We start from the raw sequence: 23,248 nt of genomic DNA on the forward strand, positions 1-23,248 counted from the left end.
AAGAACATTTTAGACGCTCAACCTCTCGCCACACTCCACATTTCCCTCTTTGACAAGCTTCACACGCCTTAACGGGCGGTTATTCGGGATGTGGCGGAGAAAAACAAATGGCCTAGCGGGCTCTCTTATGGAAAGCAGGCAGGGCACAGCGGGGCTACAGTGACATTTTCCCCACATGCAAAATCATGCAAAAGGTAAATACTGAGGCGGAGGGATACAAACACTATTGCAGAACATGGCCGTCACCTCCGTCATGTCCTCTCTTGCGGGCCCGCCCACCGAGGCGACAACGCTCCGCGATTGGACGAGAAGTTCGCACGTCGGCTCCCGATTGGATCCCCCGCGGGTCACTCACGGGCTGATGCCAATGACGTCGATCGTACACTGGGTACGCTGTGTCGCCTGGGTGGACAGTATAGTTACATCAACATTAAATGGAATAAAATGCCGCGGATTCATGTAAATAGGGACGTCGCTTCAACGCAATTAATTAACGGTTCCTAATTAGCGCGGCTCGCCTCCGGAGCGGGTGGTGACAGGCCTATTTTCGGCGTTTAACGGCAATATTTCAGGGTAAGTGGAGTGATACATTTCCTTCCTGCGTCTTTTTTCCTCGCACGGGTGCAGACCTGCTCGCTTTATCATTTAAATATTGCAAACTAATCGGCAACACCGCGCTGGTTTGTGTCACACACACACGCAGCCGATATTTGGGCACAAAATGTCCGTAATGTGATTAAAAGTAGTGCGTACTCCAGCTCGCCGAAGCCGAGTTATATGGGGAGAGTGAGGAAGGTAATGGCTGTCGGTCGGGACTCGTAACTAGAAAATTGTGAAATGGCCTGTGGAGAGTAACGCTAGCTCGGCCTTTGCTTCGTAAATCAACCCCGGCTGTTGTGTCCTAACGGTACATTTGGTTCGGTAAAACCGGGGCACACGATCTGACAGCGGTCTCAGCCTCCCAACATGTCAGATTAGATCCAGCGGGGTACCTGTCTGCCGTCAGCGGGCCTGTTCAGTCTCCAGACTCCATCTGTCATCATGGTTGGAGGATACAGCTCCCAGTTTGTTATTTTAAAAAAAATAGTCCTTTTAACCTCATGTGGACCCCACATACCAGATCTAACGTGGTCATTAGTGTAATGACATTAAGGAGAACACATATAAGAGACTTTATTGTTCAAAGCTGTTCATCCAGTTTTTTTTTTCCAGCTCTTGAAGGCTCACTATTAACACGAGCCTGAGGAAAGATCATCACATTTTCCTGCACTGGCTCTGCTTGTAGTGTGTGATGTAGATTTAACACAAAAAAAAGGCACAAAAATGTTTAAATTGCAAAGCTATGATGCTGGCATTTTTATTCTTAAATGTACACCTTAGGAGCCAGTCAAATTAGGGCACTGATCATGCTTTGGCAGGGGTTATGTGTTCAGCGGCAGCCGTGATTCTTCCCTGCCCTCCCAGGGTAGATGCCGAAGCTGCTGGGCTAGAAGTAGGCCAGTTTGACAGGGTGATCCACCGCTGTGAGACGACCCTGCAGATGGATTCACATCAACATCTGTAGGTAGCGCAGCCCCAGAGATCAGGCTGCACGGATGGCACACACATTTCACGAAATAACCTCCGCCGCCACCTGCCTGCTTATTGTAATGTTTCATATGTGCTTTGGATCGAGCACAAAAAAAAATCGTTGTTTTCAAAGGTTTCAAAATGTCACCGTATTGTTTGGATTGCAAAAGCTCCCAAGTCCTGTTTCTGTGCTGGCCTCACAGCAGGATCAACACGCCGGCTGGCCAAAAACCTTCCTGTCATCAAGGAAGGTATTTTATTAAAATGCTTAAAATAACATTCATATCGAACCTTGACGTCTCTGTGGTAGGAGTCGAGCTGACAAAGCTGCGAAAGGTTGCCAAGATGAACAGAATTAAACAGTTTCCCCACAGCAACAATTCCTCAAGACGGCACTGAGGTCTTGGATTGTTAGCATCATTTGGGCTGTGAGAATTTTAAACTTTTATCTCTTGTGTCAGCTAAAGCCAAGCAAGATGAACATAACATTAAAATTTTAACTTATTTATATTATAGCATCAGGCAGATCCATTGCATAATCTAAAATGTCAGCTCATTTCATGTCTAGCGTCTTGACAAACTGGGAATGTGTAGATGCAGACAGTAAATACAGTGGGAGCATTTTTACATTCCAAGTTTTTTTCTTCTATGTCGGCTATAATATTTCAAGCATGTGCTTTGACATGATGTGTTTTATTAGCGGCCCTCAGCAATATATTTAACATCTCTCTTTAAGATGACGTTTTTACGGCGTGCGGTACCGATGTAAATCTGTTCAAAAATGTTAACAGCCTTGTCAATTGGTTGGATATTTTGGCCAAACTGTCAGCGTCATTTAAAGCTGTGTAGTGCTGAAACAGTTAATTGATTTAATTGATGATTGACTAAAAATTCTGTCAGACATTTTGCAAGCAAATAGGACAAATCCTTGAACTAAGCTCCAACACATGTGCTGGGTTGCTTCCTTTCTTGGAAGTATAAGGTGATGAAATGAATTTGAAGATGCTACTGTGGACTGTAGTAAATAATGATGGGAATTTTCTACCATTTTCTGTCATTTTTCTACCAAAACCAACAAAAATACTCAGCGTATTAATAGATGTATTGCTGTTAGCCTACGTGAATATATTCGTCTCGCACCACTGTATGTAGCGTTATACTGTCAGGTATTGCTCTGATGTCATAGGACTCTGCAAATCACTGCCGTCCACCTTTTGGCGAGTTGAGATTGAGCCATTAAGGCCGTCCTAAGTCCTAAATGCTAGTCTGAGAGCGGTAGATGGGCTAAACTCCACTGCGAGCCATGTTTGAGGCCCTGACCATTCATCTTGGGGCTTTGGCACATTTCATTGGCTAGCACATAATCCGCTAAAGGTCATGGCCACTAATTACACTACTCCAAAACAGACAGATGCCTACCCTGAGCTTGATTGTGCTCCCCTTCATCAGAAGAATATTCGAGGGTTGCGTAACCGTCGCTTGGATGATTCGAATAACATATGCGTGGCTCTTTTTTTTTTTTTTTACCACAGCGACCAAATGCTTTCCCTCTTAAGATAATGAGGCAAACTTGGTCCAGCCATTCATCACCATTGTGCTCTTTTATCTAGCGTCCTCCGATGTATTGTTTAGATTGTCCGTTCTGCCTGTTTGGCGTCCCGTATGTCACTGTGCGAGTTTGGTCTGGCTTCATGCAGGACTCAGCTTCAGCCAGGCAGCGACCTCGTTATCTTGGCATCCAATCAGTCCTGCGGCCAGCTCCTTAATTGAGCCATCAGCGCCTTAAGGGGGAAGAGGAGGGATGAACGTGTCAATTACAGTAATGAGGGGGCAGCCATGCAGAGGGCAGTCGGGGAGAGCGAGGCCAGACAGAAGCCTTGCGGTGTAGCCCGATCCTGGTCAATTCACAACTAATCAAAGATAATACCGTAGCCTGACAGTGGCAAAGTTAGTCGAGTCAGTAGGGAAGAGCGTTTTTTTGAAATCATTTCCCCCTCTAGCAGTGGGATATCTCTGCATGTCGGGTTGTGGTAATTGTTTGGAGTTGGTGCCTCGGAGTTGCAGCCATTGAATGATCCGATGATGCTCAGCAGTGCTGTGAATGCAGATTTAATGTATGAAAAGCTCCAGCTAAGCACAGCACAAACCACAGAATACATACATAGCTGCAAGAGTGGAGCACCGTGTTAATGTGGAGGGTTATTTGATTTAATGGATTCTTTAATATGATGTTATTTAATAATAGATACCAGTTTAATTTAGTGTGCTTTATTGGTATGAATGTCATGTTAGCAATATTGCTAAAGCATCAAGGATGGTGTAATTCCAAACAAAAAAAAAACAACATTATATTAATTGAAATAACATAATTGATTAAATTAAACAGGTTTTGACACTGTACTGTTTTCTGATCATTGCTGCTGTTTTACATTGTTTGCTGGCTGTGTGAGCAAAGAGCTGCTGCGTGAATGTCCGATAGCGTTTAGCGTCTTTAATGTAAACCCCTTTGACATGACGATAATGATGATTATCCATTAAACTGGCCAAGTAGGTCTTCTAAAGCAGAGATTCCCAACTCAGTGCTCCAGTTTGTACATCAGCAGTAGGAGCTGATACCTGGAGAGAATGTGCAGCTGTGATATTGAGCTAAAACAGTTAAAGCTCCCTGATTATGCACATTTATAGGTGTATGATTTTATTTTAGTGGTCGGCTAGAATATGTCTGCTTGCTTTCAAATGGTGCTTTGCTGCAGGAATGCTAATGGCAGATTGCAAAAAAAGCTGTCTTTGTTTGAGGGCCAAACGAGCCACTAAGCAGATGTGATGCTAATGTGTTACATGGTGAGGTAAATAAGTAAAAGCCTGGACTTCAAATGGGAAAAGAGTTTTCTGTAAGAGAGAATAACTCCTGGTGGACTTTGGGTTTGCAGACCTCTTACATTCACCAAAAACCACAACACACAAGTCTTTAATGACCAGCTATATCGCTCATTGATTGGGTTATTCTTCAATCAAAAATGCCAAATATTTATCCAGTTTCACAATTTGATTTGACAATTTTTAGGGTTTCTTTTGGTCACTGTAGTTTGAAAATCTTTTGTACTGAAGTTCAGACCAAACAAGACATTTGAAGGAATACTGATTCTCTTGTTTGTCTCACAATATATAGCATAAGTGGTTAATAAAGTGTCAAAAAAATAGTGGAAAAATTCTAATCATGGCCCAACATTTAGTCTCAATACTCCTCAACACAGAATTGTTCAAATTGCTTATAAATTGGCTCTTTTCTCTGGTTGGTTTTCTGTTGATCAGTAAGTCAGCTTCACATTAGTTCTACTCCTTGCTACCTATGAAGGGCTGACTTCACAGGAAGTGCCACACTTCCCAGGCAAACCTTGCAGCATCTTCACACTAAATGTTGTGACTAAAAGCGTGTGGAAACTGGGGATGCTGTTTCCGATACCTCAACTCAACTTTGTGTGAAACCAGTAATAATCAAACAACAGTGTCGAAACCAAACTCTTGTTTCCGCCGCTGAGTAGAAGCCGCTGGAGTCGCTTTGATGTGAGGTTAAATGAGTACAGGCATGCTTTGGTGCTAAAAACTGAGTCATGGCCTGCTGTGGCCTCAGAATAAATGTATGCCGTAGTGTAAATACGCAGCACAGACGACACCTGATCTCCTTAGAGAGATTAGCAGTGGTGATCCAGCGTATCACATCTGTGCATCTCCACAGAAAATTGGTTTTGCTAGCAAGCAGAAAAAGTCATAATGGATAAAAAGGCCAGCACCTGCCCGGCCAGGTGGTGATAGCACGAATGCAAACAAAAAGATAGATTAAAGGAGCAGTCTAATCATTTACAAGATCGCTGTCTCGTGTGAATTCCTGTGTGCAGCCTCGGCCGCCATTAGAGCCGAAGCTCATGTGCTGGAGTTTTAACAATCTTCTGATTAATTCTCAAGCTGGACATGTGTTGAAATGTGGTTTGCGGAGGCCCCATGTGCACTCCAGTGGCGTTTTCATTCTTTCCGTCTGGCCTAACAACAATCCCACAGGAAAGCACGGACGTGGAGGGTTAAGACTGGAGGGAAAACTTAACACAATCGCCACAGAGTCCACGGGTAGGAACAAGAACGGGATTTTAGGTTGGACGTAGAAGCGTTTGGGACGTAAAGACGTGAAAAATTGTCAGTAATGAAATTAGGACAGCTGATCTTCGGCGTCCATTTGCAGTCACCGTTTCATTTTCATTTTTACCTTCATTGTTGAAATTAAAGATACATACAAAAAGATGAATTTACAATACGTGGATCATTACATATCTGGGTCAATCCATCTCAAGTCATCCAATTTTTAGAACAGTTTTGGCTCTAACTTCGCTTATTATAGGCATATTTTTCATTTTAAGACCTCGCTTTGTTGATGTTGAATAAATAAAATAAAAATCACAATAAATGTTGGCCATACAATCGTATTGGAAGCAATGGTTGGTGAAAATTGGGTTATACGGAAGTAGACTTGCAGCTAACCTTTACTTTCATCATCAGTTCATCTGATAATGTTTCTGATTTATTGTTTTGCCAACAAGATGTCAAAAAATATTCTTTTTTTGACCATCAGTGCAAAAACCAAAGATCACAAAGAAAACCAGCAAATTCCCAAATGTGAGGTTATAAATCCACCGTAAACCGACAAACAGAGCTCGATTTAATGCCCCAAACCAGCCGCTCTAAATGCAAAGCGTTGACATTAAATCTGAATGAGTTGCTGATGTTAGAATTGTGATTAAAATGGGACTAGTTCTGCAACCTGACTGTAAACTTGAATCACGGCTGTATGAAAAGCCCTGACCTCAGGCAGCATACGTGCAGCTTGTATGTGTGACTTGTCAACATGATGTGACGTTTGCGGCCGACACAAATAAGCAAAGTGAAAGTGTCACAAAGACAAAACGCTCTCACTGCTTCTTGGTTTTCTAAGTATTTATCAGTGCAGCAATATGATTGATTCATATTTCTATAACCAAGTCGGTCATCTCTGGTTGGATGAATGGAAGAGCAGCCAGTTTTTTAGTCTCAAATCTGACTGCTTTTCTTTAGCACGATGATGAAGAGCTTTGAGTTCTCAAGGACTTTCTATTCACCAAATCTTCATTGTTTCCTTTTATTTCATTCATGGCTCTCAGACCTTTTATACAAATGGTAATGACGATGTTAAAGTCTGACCAATCCCCCACATACAGCTGTGTTGTACAAAAACTGGTTGCTAATGACAGTGAGATGCCAGCAACCTTGGTCTTTCAGTTTTAATAAAAAAAATAAAACAAAACTGTTCTAGCATTTGTCAGTTTTACAATCCTGTAAGTCAATAGATTTCAGATCCTTGTGAAGTGGCCTCGTCTTCTACTTTTCTGCCACCAAATCAGCTTTTAAAGATCTTGAGCTGCCCGTGCTGTCCGCTGACGTCGCCTCATGGAGGGCCGCTCTGGTTTTACTTCAAACGGCATCGATTGTTTCAGTATCGACACCGAGCGGCCCTAAAGCGGCCGAAGTGTCACGCGTGTGGAGAAACATGCTGACTGCTTTCTTGCGCATTCTGATGACTCACATGTTTAGCTGCTTAGTTCTGTGCAGAGCTGCAACAAATTAGTTGTACCATCGATTATCTGCGTCATTGTTTGGCTTCTAAAACACTAACTGACCAAAAGTTGATCATAAGTTAGTCAAAATAGAGAAGCTCATTTGGTTTGCTATGTCGTTGATTTAATAATTGGTGTAACACTTTGTGCATTTCTGTTTTGAGACCCACTGTGGGAAATTTCTAGGATAATATGTGTTATTAACTTTAACAACTAATGACGTCCAGCAGGTGTGTTTTCTGAAAGTAGTGGACTGGGTTGCAGGTATGGAGTAAATGAGGACGCTGCTGGAAAGAACATTTAAATGTATTTTTCAATAATTGATCAATGACTTTAGCTCATCTAATAATTATTTTCATTGTCAATTCGACTGTTGATTATCCTTTAAAATGAATAAAATGTTTATCAGTCTTTTCCCCAAGCCCAAGATGACATCTAGCCCAAATATATTAACTTTACTCTCATACAAGAATAAAGAAATATTCAAATTTAACAAGCTGGAATCAGAGAATTTTGTCTTCATGCCACTGATGTCTTGGTCAAACTACAGCATCTCATTCAAAGCCTCAGATCGAATCAACAATGTGCTTAATAAAATGCCTTTCCCCCTGACCTGTTTGCAGTCTGCTTAATGATGCGTCTTAAAATGAACCAGATCTTGGCACCGAATTGAGTTTTCCGCAACATTTAGTGCGATTGATCACTTTTTTTCGTACTTGAAATGATCGTTGGAGCGGCCTTGGACGCCGGAAGCAGCTGAATTTATCGTATTGTTCTGCTGCGGCGTGTTGGCTGGTGCCCCCTGCACTCACAATCAGAGAGCATTGTTGTCTTTGTTGTTGTCACGTTAATTCGACTGAACAGTGGGATTACATTATTTTCATTTCCTCACACAAAGCAGGCAAATTTGCAGAGCGCATCTCACACAAAAGGCAATCTCAGAGCGCTTTACGGCAACGAGAACATGATCGTTTATTGATTTACGGATGCACCCTCGCTCGTTCGAGTGAGGACTCGTATCTCTGGGATTTTTCACTCACATTTCTGTGTCTTTCTGTCTTGCAGGAGAGGAGTGACGTCCTCCTCACCACAGCAGCTGCAGGGAGATTTTGTCACTTTAGTCCCTGTTGAACAAGCGATGAACTGAGGACCTCTTCCACTTCTCAGCCTCACACGTCTCTGCAGCGTCTCCTCTCCACTCGTGCTGCCCGTCGGTTAAGGACTCGACCGCGTCGCCTCAACGCACCTGGACAGAGAAATGCGTGTGCGCGCGTGTCCTCGGATGCATGACTGTGCCTGAGTGTTCCTGGGCTGCACTTCCTCTCTCGCCTTCCGAGAGGCGCTTCTCCACTTGACCGACTGCAACATTTGTCTTCGCAACTGCAAAGCATCATGGGTAGGAAAAAGATTCAGATCCAACGGATCACCGATGAAAGGAACAAGCAGGTGAGTCGCTATTAAGCAACAAACTGTTTCTGTTCGCTTCAAAACCTGCTGGCGACTTTGAAAGGCATGTTATCGTATTAAAAAATTGCCAAAATTACACCGTTTATCAGAGCCAGGAACTGTGAAAACAGAAAAAACTGTCTGACTTTCAACTTCCCATTGATAATATTTCATCAAAAGCACTTAACACACAAAACTATGAATCAATTAGCAACTCTGCTGCGACCAACAGCCAAACACGCAGACTTTTCAGCTGAACTGCAGGCTGTGTTTGCACCGAGCAGATCGGAGACAAGTAGGGAAACTAATTAAAAAATTATAAGATATCTGGAGTCTGTAGAGTCACAGGTTTCCCAGCAGCATTGCTAACACCTGTGGACACTTGGAAAAATGATGCACATGTTGATTCCAGGTTTTTTTGCTATTTTTGCAGACTAACTAATGATAATAATTTTATGACGTATGGCGCTCTAACTGCACAGAAGACACTTCTGAGTTCTCTCTACTTGTAGCCATGGTAATGCTGTTTCCATAGAGGTGCAGGACTTTATATTACAGTGGAAATTAAGCCCACAGTGAGTGAAAATGTTACAGGAGCAACACAAATGGACAGGAGCTATTACGGTTAATTATTTCAGTTGATCAACATGAAAGCTTTAAATGATACGACTGACGAGAAAATGAAAAATTGGCCTAAAATATCTTTTTTTTGTGTGTCTAGTTAAAATAATTTTAAAAATATATACACTATACACATACAGCTTTGGATTTTAAGAATTGTGGATTAAGAAATTTCTAACAAACCCTTTTTATTTTATCAAAACTAATCACAGCCTCTCAAACCTGTTATTCTTCATCGTCTCACAGAAGGCAGCGTCCTAACTGTTGTGGATATTTCCCTAAATTATCACAAGTACATCTAACATCTGAAATGCTGAATTACATAACAGGTTTTTTGGAAGTGAGAATCACAGTTTTGATGCTCAGCCACCTTCCTCGTTGATATTTTTAAAGCATGCAGCTGCAGCTCGGCGTCAGAGTCCAGAGTTCAGGTGTGATTTCAAAATAAAGGTCTCAGTTTTGTCACTCTTGGCGCTGGAGATGCTGTTCGTTAGTGCTGAGACTATTACATTACAATATCACATTTACAGCCAAGACAATAAACACTTGCTAAACAAAAGGCCGCTCCATCTCTGGGAGGATGTAGCAGAGCTGTTGGCCACTTCAGAGCTTCATCAGACTGATAATCGGCTCCGTTTTCTCCTCGTTGTCTCGGATTTGATCTGGTCAGCTTGTTTTTTCTTTGTCTTTTGTTTGCTTTTGCTTTAAAATCCCAGATTATCAGTGCGTGAAACTTCTTTTCCAGATGAAAAGAAGAAGCTCCCAAACACATTATTCTTAAGATAATTAAAAACAATGCGTTTAATGAAGACCAATAAACATCACATCTGTTCAGTAGCTGCTCTGTAGCTTTCGGTCATGAAACAGGATTTTCCTCCACAGATTAAGTTCGTCTTGAATTGAATTTGACTTGTAATGAGCGCTCCGAGGACTTCTCGCCCCTGTTTGCTTAAAAATTTAGATAGAATTGGTATTTTTACAAAAGCAAACAGTTTTCTCTGTGGGTAATTAATAGAGATAATGTTTCCATGGTGAATTAAAAACATCTGTACATACTGCATGTGTTTGTATCTGCATTGCAATTAAAGCAAATGCACCAATTAAACTTAAGTGTTTTGAAAACAGCGTATTAATTTTACTGACTGGCTCGGAGTCTAAAGTGCAGTTTATTAAGGAGTCAGGCTATTTGAGGTATTAGTGATTGCTGTTTTGTAATAACATTTTCAAATCAGGTTTATTGTCATTTTGCTGGACACACAGTAGTACAGGCAAGATGAGAGAGCGTTTCTTGAACGTTTGGGATGAGACACTAAACGTTCGCTGTCGCTGCCTCCTGAAAGGGGCGCTGCGTCCATGCACGCCGCCATTTGTTGAACATGGCGAACCTCTTCAGTTCCTGGTAGGTGGTGAGACGATGGTGAAGCTGCAGATGTTGCCCAGAGCTAGCTGTCTGTCTGCATCCCCTCCAGCTGTATGTCTGTCTGGGATGTTGTCATGGAGCCATGTTTCTGTTAAAGCAGACACACAGCAGTCCCTCCACTCTCTGTGGGTTTCTCTCAGCAAACGTCGCTCGTCCAGCTTGTTGTGGAGGGAGCGGACATTGGAGAGTAGGAGGACGGTCCTGCTGGTCTGGAGGGGTTAGCCTTTAGCCTAGCATGGATCCCGGCTCTCTTCCTCCTCCTTTGTTTACGTTCGTACCGCTTCCTTCTCTCTCGGGTAACTGCCGGCGTAGTCTCCGATCAGACTCTGTGTTGGTGTTGTATGTCCACATCACAACCGATCGACGCAATTCCAGCGCCGTTCACTGTCCTGACGCCCAGCAAAGTCTCCCAGCTGCAAGTTTTGCAGAATGAACGTCTGCATCAGACAAGGCACTCAAAACGTTCGCTGTCTCCTGAAGTGGAGTTTCCTCTTGTTTCAAACCAAAACATTGTGTTTTCCAGCAGTATGGTGTGAAAATCTGAAGTAAAAGACAGTTTACATCTTAGGCGCAGATCTAATGTCAGGGTTTTTTTATTTTCTAAAGCAACTGGTGAAAAAAAAAAGATGTTTGGTTATGAATAAGTTCAGCATGTGAAACAAGAAGAAACCAACAATCAACATACCATGTCAGTATGATACGGTATGTTGATTTTCTTCTTTTTTACAACCAGTTAGATGCTTTGTGAAGGTCTTACATCAGCCGTCTGGAAGACGTTCACACATCATTTATGGGAGTCAGATCATGACTGTGGCCCCTCTCAGCTCTGCTGTTGATCGGGCTCAGCGCCTGTGTCATTGTCCCACTCAAATATCCATCTGTAATGCACTGAAAGGTCTCAAGTACACCAAAGCACGCTGTCCCCCGAAATTTACTCGCTTTCAGCTCCATTTGCTGCGTCCTTCTTCTCTGCGTGTGGCCGACACCCCACTTCACAGCAACGATGGTGCCGGAGGAGTGATGAGTCTGACTTCTGCCAAACAAAGTGCTTCGATTATGTTTTCATCACACCACAGAATATTTTGCCTCATGTTCTCAGCCCTCCACGTGTTTTCTTTTTCTTTCTGGCAGCCTTCGAAGCGCAGTCAGCTTTTCCGTGACTTTCTTTTGGTCACTTTGCAGACAGTCCAGATTTGTAAAACGCTGCATTTGATTGTTTGGATGCACGATCACAAACAGGAGCTCAACATTTTCTCAGCTCGGTTGCATTGGTAGTTAAATTTAACCCATCGAGCCCCCCGAGCTGAGTGTTTGTTGCTCCTGTCGCATTTTTAAAAAATTGAAATATAAAATCCTGCACCGCTATGGAACAGAGAAAGAACTCAAAAATGTCCTCTGTGCTCTATGACAAACTTGATATGCCATAAACCATCATAAAAAGAAAAATAAAAGTTTAATTTATTCTCATCATTTTTTTTTTTAATTCAAAAACTTTAAATCAACGTGCACAACATTCTTCCAAGTGCCCACTGGGAAAACATAAGGGTTTTGCATATTAATTTACTACTTTTTTTTTTTTCTTTTTTTTTTAAATGTTCCTATTTTTGTGTCCGATCTGCTTTATGTAAACACAGCCTGCAGTTCAGCCCAGTTCAGCTTACAGGAGTCCAGAATTTTCCCTTTTTTACAGTGTCTGGTTCAAGCAAACCGTTTATTTTTTAGCAATTAAAAAAAAAAAAAAAGGAGTCGTAGAATAAAAAGATTTTGATAAAATATCAGAATGTCAAGTTTAGATTTGTTTCCTGACAGAGCGACGCATCAAAGATGAGCGGTTCAGGAAAGTTAAAATCTGGTTTTTACTGTTTCTGTTTCTGGCAAATGTTGTAAATTTGGCCGTTTATTTATTTTAATTTAATTAAATAAAAAAATAAATGAAATGTTTTTTCTTTCGTTTGATGCACAACTCTGACTTTAACCTCCACAGACAGAACTGAAAATGAACCCATACACATTCATAATTACTTTTTTGTGCCAAAGTGTTCGTCTGTAATTGGACTTGAATGTCATGTATGGATTCATTGGGCTTCACTCTCTGTCTTTCTAATATTGTATCTTCATTTTTAAGTCATTTAGTCCAATATGTATATTATATTGTGTGATCTTACCCCAAAAATTAAATATATGATCAATTTTAATGTTTATCTTATTTAGTTTCTATTACTTCTAAAGTTCTGATCTATTTGCTCTCCTACTTTTAGCTTTTTTTAATTGTTCAGGTGTAAGTTTGATGCAATGAAAGTGAGTCATCAGAGAATCGGAGCCAAAAATACCAACAAATAGCAAAATATAAGCATATAAAAAGCTGTATTAACAGAGAGAGCTATTGATTGGATGAAACAGAAAAGAGGAACTGTACATTGCTTAGAAACCAAAGAGTTTGAAGGTTATTATTTCATCGTGATAATAATAATGACTCATAAAGGACCACAAAAACAAGGATGCTTCAGTGTTGATGCTGAAAACTGACTCCACTGTGTTTCACTGACAGCTTTTTATTATTATTGTTGTTATTGTTGTTGCTGAAGAGCACCAAAAAAACACCTACAAAAAAAAAAAAACAGGCTTGTGTTGGTCTATTGTGTCTGCTATTGTTATCTAATGTGTCTGTCAGTTATGTGACTGCATATATTTTCTACATCACTAGGCAGCGGAAATCTTTTTCACAGGTCATCAGCTCCGTCTCTTTCTGAATTGTCAATTTCACTTTGATTTGTACGTCAAGACCTCTGGGCCTGGATGCTCCTGCTGTTGTATTTACATCAGCAGCTGTGTTTTACCGCTGAGAAGGAAACTCACAAGACGTCGTTTCCTTCGTCCTCGTCTCTCCTCCTGATCCTTCTCCTCCTTCTCGTTCTCTCTTAGGTGACATTTACAAAGCGAAAGTTTGGCTTGATGAAGAAAGCCTACGAGCTGAGTGTGTTGTGCGACTGCGAGATCGCCCTGATCATCTTCAACCACGCCAACAAGCTGTTCCAGTACGCCAGCACTGACATGGACAAGGTCCTGCTCAAATACACAGAGTACAACGAGCCGCACGAGAGCCGGACCAACGCAGACATTATCGAGGTAAGTTAGCGATTTTTTAAAGTTATTTTTGGGGGCTTTTTTTGTATAGGACAGTCGAGGGAGAGGCAGGAAAGTGGGGGAGAAGAATGGAGGAAGGACTTGCAGCAAAGGGCCACGAGCGGGATTCGAACCCCTGTAGCCCCTGTACATTGGTCGCCAACCAGTTGAGCTGCAGTGGGTGGCAACCCCTCAAATAGATTTTTAAAGAATCTGAAAACTTGTATTCCTCTTTTGCCTCTTTAACAAAAGTAAAACATATTGAAACATGTTTTAACATATTGAACGTTTAAGTCCAGGACCATTTAAGTAAAAACATCTGTGAAATAGCAGCGATATCAAACGTAGAGACGAAGGCACTGATGTTGGACAATCATCGGCTAAATTTGTTCATCGGACCGATACCGATATATCGGGAAAAACAATATTGGCCGATACCGATGTGGTCGCTGATATATCGTGCATCCCTACTGGGCAGCATTCCTAAGAAGTTTGCATTTGATGTGACAACCTAAACAAGAGTGAAATGTGACTGTTGCACGAATGCAGTCATCCTAGAAAGTCCTTCAAATCTCACCTTAGTCTGATCACATGTAACCGAATCACAAGGGCGGCTGATGCGTCGCAGAATTTTTCAAAAACAATCATAATTAATGAAAACACTGTCTCAGCGTTTGACGCTCTGATCAAAGGTGCTATAAATACTTCTCATCAAACGATGACGTCTGCTTTTCTTGCTGCTAAATTTACTTGGAACCTTTTAAATGAAGATAAATAAAATATGGAGCAACTCATGAGTCACGCTGTGAGGCAGCATCCGTGAAGGACCCGGTTTTCTGTCTTTGTCCTGGTCCTTCACATATTGCGTGGTGTGTATCTTTAAGAGTACACTACCTGCTTTCATTTTCACTCTTCTGTTCACAGACTTTGAGAAAGAAAGGATTCAACGGCTGCGACAGTCCAGAGCCGGACGGCGAAGACTCGATTGACCAAAGTCCACTTAACGATGACAAGTATCGTAAGACCACAGAGGACCTGGATGTTCTCTTCAAACGCTACGGAGTAAGTTTTTTTGTTTTTTTTTAAACCTGACATTTATTGTTCTCATATTTCAGTATTTTCTTGTTACAGTTTGTTCTGCTTCTCTTTTGACTTGTCGGTCAAACGTTGGTCTGTTGTTCTGTTTTGCGTTAAGTCCCTACAGGAAACTGCTGCAAGTTTGAAGTTCCTCTAACTAGTTGTTTCACACTTTTTTTTTTTTCCACTTGGACCTTTTAAAACCACCAGATACGTGCTGATCTTCATAGGAGATATCAGCTATATTAGGAGTTATTTAGCTAATGTTACATCCTGCTGTAGAGGTGAATTTTTAAGGAGGTGGTTCATCATTTTAAAGTCAGTCTAGCTCCAAGCCTGCTCAGAGGTGGTTCCGCAGACTGTCTGTAACTAGACGTTAATTCATTGTGCATCCAAATAGGGACTGCAGTAATACATTTAAATGGTGGATCTGGCTTTTGTATTAAGTGCCTTCAAGTCAAAGTCCTCACAGACAAGTCTCATCACTCAGGGGTCATGTTGGTGATGCTAGTGTTCACTTATTTTAGGCTAACAAGATCAGGCTCCTGTTTACATTAATGGAGAGAGAGCTGCAGCTGTATGCATAGAATCGCCAGCAAATCTGATAAAAATAATGCTTAAAAAGTTTGCATGCATGTCTACAGAGTCACAGCACCACTCTTGAGTCAATGCAACTCTCATATCTTTGCAGAATTGAGGCTGATTTACGCGTTTTTGGCTTTAACACGTTGATAAAGGCCTAAAAAAAAATCTGTTGGGTTCTGAGTACTTAACCCTCCTATTAGCTCTGTCAATGTTTCAAGGTTTAACATCTCTAAATAAGTCACTGACATCATTCTTTCAGTTTTATTTAAAGGAAAATTTTAAATCCGATATTTTCTGGAGGTTTAAATTGCTGGGATCAAATGGAACCCAAGAATAAAAGATGTCAGTAAATTTGAAGGTAACAAGAGGGTTAAGCAGTGAAATATAAGGTAACACTTTATCAGTTGATAATAACTAATATCCCACGATGTGTTTCCTATAGTAGTATCACAGTGAAATTACATTTAATATGGGGCGCCCCTAGTTGAGCGGGCGACCCATAAACAAAGGCTGTGGTCGTGGGTTCGACTCCCGCTCATGACTCCTTGCTGCAGTTCTCTCCCCATTCTCCCCATCCGTATCAAATCAAGTTTCTTGTCATTTTGCTGTACATACACAGTAGTACAGGCGAGATGAGAGAGCGTTTCTTCACAATCCAGTAACTTAAAACAATTTAAATAAAGAAGTGTTTGCACACCTGGATCAGCAGTTCAGCATTCTGACAGCTTGTGGAGTGAAGCTGTCGATCATTCTGGAGGTTCTTTCCTGTCCATCTCTACTGCTCTAAATAAATTCAAAAGCCCAAAATATATTTTTAAAAAAACAAAAACAAATTACATTTAATATTTCTTATTTTGCAATTAATGCTGTGAGACAGTCTGCCAGCTATTACAACTTACACATTGATGGGTCTAACTACAAGTAAAGGACAATAATGAAAAAAAATATTACTGTAAGCTATAGAAGTATAAGACAACAGGACATATTTGGGTATTTTCCTGCGTAGCGCGGCAACTCGCACGCTGAGGACTAACGGTGAAATCGTGTGAACTTTGCAGCAGTCGGCAGCTCCGCCCCAGACCTTCTCCATGCCAGTCACAGTCCAGGCGTCCAATCAAAGCACACTGCAATTCAGTAATCCTGGCAACGCGCTGGTAACTACCTCCTACGTAACATCGTCGTCGCTCACGGATACCCACCTCCTGTCGCCACAGCAACCGGCTCTTCAGAGAAATACGGTGTCTCCCGGGTTGCCACAGCGACCAGCCAGTGCAGGTGAGGGGCTGATCTTCTGCTGAGCGCGACGCCGCCAAAGTCATCTGCAGACTAATAAAAAAAAAAAAAAAAAAAAAGAACCAGCAGGGACAAACTGTAAACGATCCTCAGCGCAGAAATTTCTTTGTCTTTTTACTTTTAACTCCTCTTTTCAACCCCAAGGACGTGATTATGTTGTTGTTATCTTATACAGCGCTGTTAGATAATCAGACTTCAGGAGCTACTGTATGTATGGAGCTCCATATAATTATGCATAATAGTCTGATTAATTCCTCAGGCGGTGGAGCATGCTCTCTCCTCTGGACTCATTTGCTCAGTGTGACATTTGCTGCACTCTTAATACAACTTGGATGTTTTTACTCTGGTGTTACGTTTTTCTTATTAGCGTTTGCCTGTAGGAGCTAAATAATAAGGATGGAAGAAGAGTAGTATTACAAGGTTTATGTGTCACATACAGTTTGTGTTGTGATATACTCCTGATATTCTACCCAACAGGCTGGTGTGCAGTAAAAAAGCATAATTAGAAAAACAGCAAACAGGAAAAGGAAAAGAAAAAAAAAAAACAAAACAGAAAAATCCAAGCCGGCAGCCTCACTTTTACCAGAATATAGAAAATGTAAATGTGCATTTTAAACATATTTAAGGGAGATAATTTATGGTAAAACATGTATTATTTGGCAATGAAAGGTAATTATCTCACATTAATTTATGTTTTGTTTTGTTTTTTTAAAATTAAGTTTAAGTAAGTGAAGAACAATAGAAAATATGACGATTACATGTTAGTATATTTCAGAAAATGTGAACGCTTCTGAAGCTCTAACACCATTTCTGTTTATTCTTTCATCAATAGGTGCTCTTCTCGGAGGCGATCTGAATAATTCAAATGGAGGATGTCCAAGTCCAGTCCGTGAGTAGTGTTAATATTTGTTCAAATCCTGAGTAGTTTTATCCTTTTGGTTATTTCTTCTATTTCCCTGCCAAGTGTTCTTCTGTTATCTGATCGCTATCCCAGTGTTTATTCCTCTTCTCCTCCTCTGCACCGTCTGTGATTGTACTTTAGAGAGATCAGGGGATACCACAAGCAACACCAACGGAAAATGCAGAAATGGGATTCCCGGCTTTTTTTTTCTCTCTCTAACATGTAGTCAGCCATAAAGACCGCTGTTCAACAGTTGTCGCTTTATTTTTCTCAGTTGTTTATTTTAGGTGTTGGCGCAGGAGAATGGATAACACTTTACAATAAGGGACGGACCATCTTGAGGCGTTACCAAAGAACAAATGAGGACACAAAGAGGGAAACTAACGGACAGTAATTATTCTGTAGCAGCCCAGTAGCTTTAGCTTTACTTGAAGGGATGCAAAAGACTAATCCATCACAAGATAATGAAGTGACTCCTGAGTACAGTCGTGACTCAATAATCCGACGCTAAATGTAAAACCTTCTTTTATGTCGAATAGCAAGGCTGTCGGATTGTCAGGACGGAGGTCGAGATACAAGGAGTGCTTGATGCTGGAAGGCTCATTTGTTGTTAATATTTATTATTTATAGTTGTTATAATAACTAGTAGGGCTGGTCCCAATAGCACTTTCTGGTCTCTGGATATTCAAGCCCAATTAATGATGGATATTCTGCGCAGTCAGGGGCCACATCCACCCCTGGGCAGAGCTCTGATGGGGTGGAAGTGGCCGGAACGCACAGGCAGTACTTAGCTGCTGATGCTAGTTTAGTTAGCGGTCACACTTCTGTTTCCACCATTGACGGCGGGGAGTGGCAGATACGCTCCACCGTTACCATCCTTGATTACTTCTGCTGCGTGTGACGTCGTTGTGTCCTCTTCTGTGCATGCTCACTTTTGGGTCGTATGAAGTTCACACAGCAGATCACATACAAGTCGCATTTAATTGGAAATCTGAACGAACTCATAAAAAAATCAGATTGCACAAAAAAATCCAAATTGAGCATCAAGTCCTGCAGTGTGAACGTAGATTGTTCAGTCAGATAATACGCCGTTATCCTGATTGGTGACATAAAATGTCATGTCGGAGTCAGAATCCAAGGCTGTCGCTACGTTAAGGATATTTTTATGGGTTCCATTTGTTTTTCCTAAAAACCTGTCGGATAGCAAGGTTTGGGATTGTTAAGGGTCGGATTGTCGAGTCACGACTGTATCTAGTCAGTATCACGGATCACTGTTTGGGGTGCAGAAAAACAACAACTCATGTTTAACCCTCTGATCAGTTCCTGCTCCTGTTACATTTTTATTCCCTGTGAGCTCATGTTTCACTGCAGTATAAACTCCGATACAAACTGACTTTGCATACTGTAGAGATTTTACTACTTGTATGTAAATATTCCAGTTTGTTTTGATCCTGTCTGCTCTTTGGATAGTCTACAGTTCAATTCAGCGGAAAAGGTTGCAGCCGAGTCACTAACAGCTGCAATGGACAGATTATTTAGGGTTTTTTTTTACAGAATGTGTTTCACGCATATTGTCTGTTTTTGGCAAATTTTCAAAATAAGACACACAAAATGAAGTGATTTTGATTGAATACAATAATTTTATGCTTCGATTTGGTTCCGTTTTTTGATTAAATGTAGTTTAGGGCCATTAAAAAGTTCAAAATACAACAATTCTTTCTGTTTTTACAGTTTCAGATGCTGTTGTTTTGGCGATTTTTAAGACATTTCTGTCAAAAATGCTGCTTCAGGGGGTTAACTAGCAGTCAGTTCCTCATTCTTTCCTCATTTGTATCTCGGTAACTATGGCGTGTCTGTTAAAAAAATGTCCCTCCAGAGTCATATTTATGGTTTTTGGAGCACATGTTGATATCACAAAGAAGACACTGTGTAAGGTTTTAATAGTGGGGATAAATCTGTCCTGGCATTAATGTACTTCACGTGATATTTGCTTTTACAAAGACGTTTATTCTGCCGGCGTCTTGGAATTATCGCCTCAGAAAAGAATAACAGTTTGAAAAAGGAGCCGTTGGAGGATTATGCAGCAGGACTCAGAGGGCGCACACTGACCGTATCCCACTGTCTGCATTCACCTGTTTGATTTTCTTATTGATTTCTGTCCATTCGCACCTCCGTCTCCCTGCAGCTAATGGATACACCAGTGCCAGGGCCTCCCCAGGCCTCCTCACTGTTTCCAACGGCAACAGTCTGGGGAAAGTAGTTCCGGCCAAGTCTCCACCTCCACCTCCGAGCCCCCAGATGGTCAACAGCCGCAAGCCAGACCTCCGAGTCATCACCTCACAGGGCGGAAAGAGCCTCATGCAGATGGTGAGCTTAACTGAGCCGAACTCGGGTTGTCGGGGTCCATTTAGTTAACGTTTTGATCCTCTAAAGAGCGGACGAGAAGGAAGGTAAAGACGGACCTGAATCCTCACTCAGATTATTTTCCTTTTATCTCAGGAAAGTTTCCCTTCACTGGCCAATGATGAGATGGAAAATTATACAAAAACACTGGGACTTTATGTTGTTCTACTGAATGAAACTCAAGAATCATATAGAGTTTAACAGTCTGTTAGAGGGCTGTTAGCCATTACTGTTGTGTTTCCTCTCAAGACCCGAGGCAGAGATTTGTGCTAAACACTCGAAGCCTAACGTCTCATTATTTACTCTGGCAGAGTTCGTAAAGTCTCGATGAATCAGCCGACTCCCACTGACATGCTGATAGGACTTCTCAGAACTTGGTGAACTAAGCGTGCACCCACCTTTCTTGTAGCCATGTTTGACAGCGTACGCTAACCACCAACAGCTGTACGTCAGCACAGCGTTGTTTTACTCAGACTGAAAGTTCATTCCAACCTCAGTGTGCTGTTTTGGAGCTTCCACTCACATCCCACAGTCTTTCTCAGCATGTAATCGTATATTTTAATATTTAAAGCTGCTGATTTTTAAAACACAAAAGCTAATCGTGCTTTACTGTTTGAAAAATCTAAAAAATACAGTCCCTGCACCACATACTTTCTGTTGCAGCATCTAACTAAACAGGAAGGGCCTCACATGGCTCAGACAGGATGATTATAATCCTGACAAGTTTGAGAGAGTTAGAGAAAGTCAGAGAAATGATCAGTAGCTGCTGTCAGTCTCAAGAACAGAGTAGTGATGCGTTTGGTTCCATGATCTTCTCTTCTGTCCACGTAAGATTGTTTAGATCCTCGATTTCTCTTCCTACTATTTATCTGGGTCTCACTTAATGTGGTGCAAATTTAAAGTTACATGACCATTTTTTTTTCTCACTTATTTATTGTTGGAGTTTCATTGTTCACATCTCTGTCATCAGCTGTTGTTGTTGTCTTTGATAGAGTTTATTACTGGCGCATGTCATAAGTAAGCGGTTAAAAAAAAAAAACATACAACAGCTTTCCAGCCAGTCAGAATCGTTGGTGTAACGGTGGATAATGTGATCGTGCTGTGTTTATAGTTTGCCGATCTGCCCCTAAACGGCTAAAACATCCATTAAATTGCAGGTTTGTTGACTTCTTGTCCATATTGGCTGATAAATCGATGTTAAACGTTCATTAGTAACTGCTGAGGAAGCTCCAGAACAGCTACAGTAAACAGTGGAAGTAATGGCCCCACACGCTCCATAATCAGCCTGCATTGAATTATTTCATTATAAATGTTCCAAAACAAGCCAACTATGAGGTAGCTGCCCAACTACAGTAAGTGGTATAATTATTGTTTTTATTTTCTTACTCTATTTACCTTTTGGTTACGTCTATGAGTCGGAGTTATAACCCTCTCTGTTACCACCCTTTGCAGACAGAGGATGAGCTGGAATTGGTAAACGAGGTGATTTCCCCCACGTCAGTCACTCGCATGAATCGATGGCCAGTCGACTGTCCGCACATTGTTAGCATGGACACAGGACTGGACCGTAGACTTTCTCATTGTTTTGGTCTTGCTCCACTGACATTTCTTGAGATTGGTCTTCAGTTTGTGGTTCCCACCTGACTGCATGCGGTTCAGGGCCTCATGGGTGTGTTGTTCCGGCATTTTCTGTAGGATCATGGACCCACTCAGCGACAAATCCAGACATTTCTAAGTGGTTCAGAAAACCTCCACACATCAGTCAGTCCTGCAGTGATTCCTGTCAGATTCGAACCAGGCCCATTTATGTGATCATACGATGCCGCTTGAAGCATGGGCGTCTTCTCACGTGTGGGGCGAAGCGCCGCCGCAGAGCATGTTTCCCCCGTTCACTGACACCCATGCCAACTCATCTCCACCTTCACCCGAAAACCTGTCAATTAGAGATGTTTAATAACTAACTGGGATTACATTAAAGGCATTTCACTCAACTGTTTCCCTCAGCCACACCTTGATATTTACATTTAATATGTCATAACCTACTAATTTTTTAAATGCTTGTCAATTAATCTGCATCTTTTTTAATTTAATGATCCTAGAATAAGCTGAATCTTTTATTCTGTAAGATCAAAAACAAGCAACTGTTTTCTCTGAATTCCCAGATGAAGTAATTATTTGATTATCATTACTTGTCGTCCTATAAATAACACTTTCATAATATATTTAGGATACAGAAGTAAAATTATTATTGAGTGGTTTGTAAAAAAAGATAAAACCTATCTCGGTGATCAAGAGAGCTTCCTATCCTGTAAAATCTCATTTTAATTTAGGCTGGATTTACTCAGAGAAAGAGGAGGACGGTCGCTGCTTTCTGCTGCTGGTGGCGGTTGTCGTTTCCCCTCTTTTACAATTCCACTCAAAGTTGACAGGCAAGATTCTCATTTTCCAGAGGATAGTGATTAATTTTCATCACTCTCGCCCCGCCGCTCCTCCTCACTTCTTCACAAAGGCAGATAATTGAATCTGGCTCCTCTCCGCTCTGCCTCTTCTCTCCCTCTCTCTGTAAATTCAGCTTTACAGTCATAACTCTGGCTGAATGTTTCCTCTCAGGATGATCAGCCTCACAGCACAGAGGAATAATTCAGACCAGAATTACTGCATCTTTGGCCTTTTATATGCAGACCTTTTATTATTTTTTTTCTCTCTTTCTCTCTCTCACAAAGAGCTTCAGTTTGCTTTTATCTGTGATGTAATTCAGCTGAAGCAGACTCTGGAGGGTTGTGCTTCTTCACAGGTGCACAATAATAAACGGCAGCAGCAGTTTCACAGATGTAGCAGGAGTTCTGTTGCACCTGTGTTGGAGAATATCTTGTCATGTAAAGGCTTGACTCGGTGTACAAACACTCACTTGTTAGCCTCCTATAAGAGCGAATGATCAGGACATGGAAAGTTTGCTTTGCTGCGGCGGAGTGCACTCGAGGAATGTGAGGCCTTTACTGACATCCACTGGAGGGTCATGAGATGAGCTGCGAGAGTCTCCTTGAAGGATGGCACAGTTGTAATTTACTGTGGAGAGAGTGGAGGGTTTATTCTGAAAAGTGAGACCACAATGACTGTTTATATCATTTTTTTAAAAAAAGAAAAAACCCTGAAACTGCTCTGTGAATGTAA

General features: G+C 41.4%; 1 protein-coding gene across 3 annotated transcripts in view; it reads left to right on the forward strand.

Annotated features, from left to right (window-relative positions):
* Positions 1-381: 381 nt before the first annotated feature.
* LOC103363718 (myocyte-specific enhancer factor 2D homolog) overlaps positions 382-23,248 on the forward strand; it is a 30,559-nt gene continuing 7,692 nt past the window's right edge. For all 3 annotated transcript variants that reach the window (XM_008290575.1, XM_008290576.1, XM_008290577.1), the window contains exons 1-7: positions 382-573; positions 8,274-8,654; positions 13,618-13,821; positions 14,743-14,880; positions 16,539-16,755; positions 17,606-17,662; positions 19,860-20,041. In XM_008290575.1, the coding sequence (XP_008288797.1) occupies positions 8,601-8,654; positions 13,618-13,821; positions 14,743-14,880; positions 16,539-16,755; positions 17,606-17,662; positions 19,860-20,041 (852 nt within the window). In that variant the 5' untranslated portion in view covers positions 382-573; positions 8,274-8,600. The remainder of the gene's footprint in view (positions 574-8,273; positions 8,655-13,617; positions 13,822-14,742; positions 14,881-16,538; positions 16,756-17,605; positions 17,663-19,859; positions 20,042-23,248) is intronic.

Source organism: Stegastes partitus, unplaced genomic scaffold, assembly GCF_000690725.1.
Source record: "Stegastes partitus isolate 25-593 unplaced genomic scaffold, Stegastes_partitus-1.0.2 Scaffold684, whole genome shotgun sequence".
Classification (NCBI taxonomy): Eukaryota; Metazoa; Chordata; class Actinopteri; family Pomacentridae; genus Stegastes; species Stegastes partitus.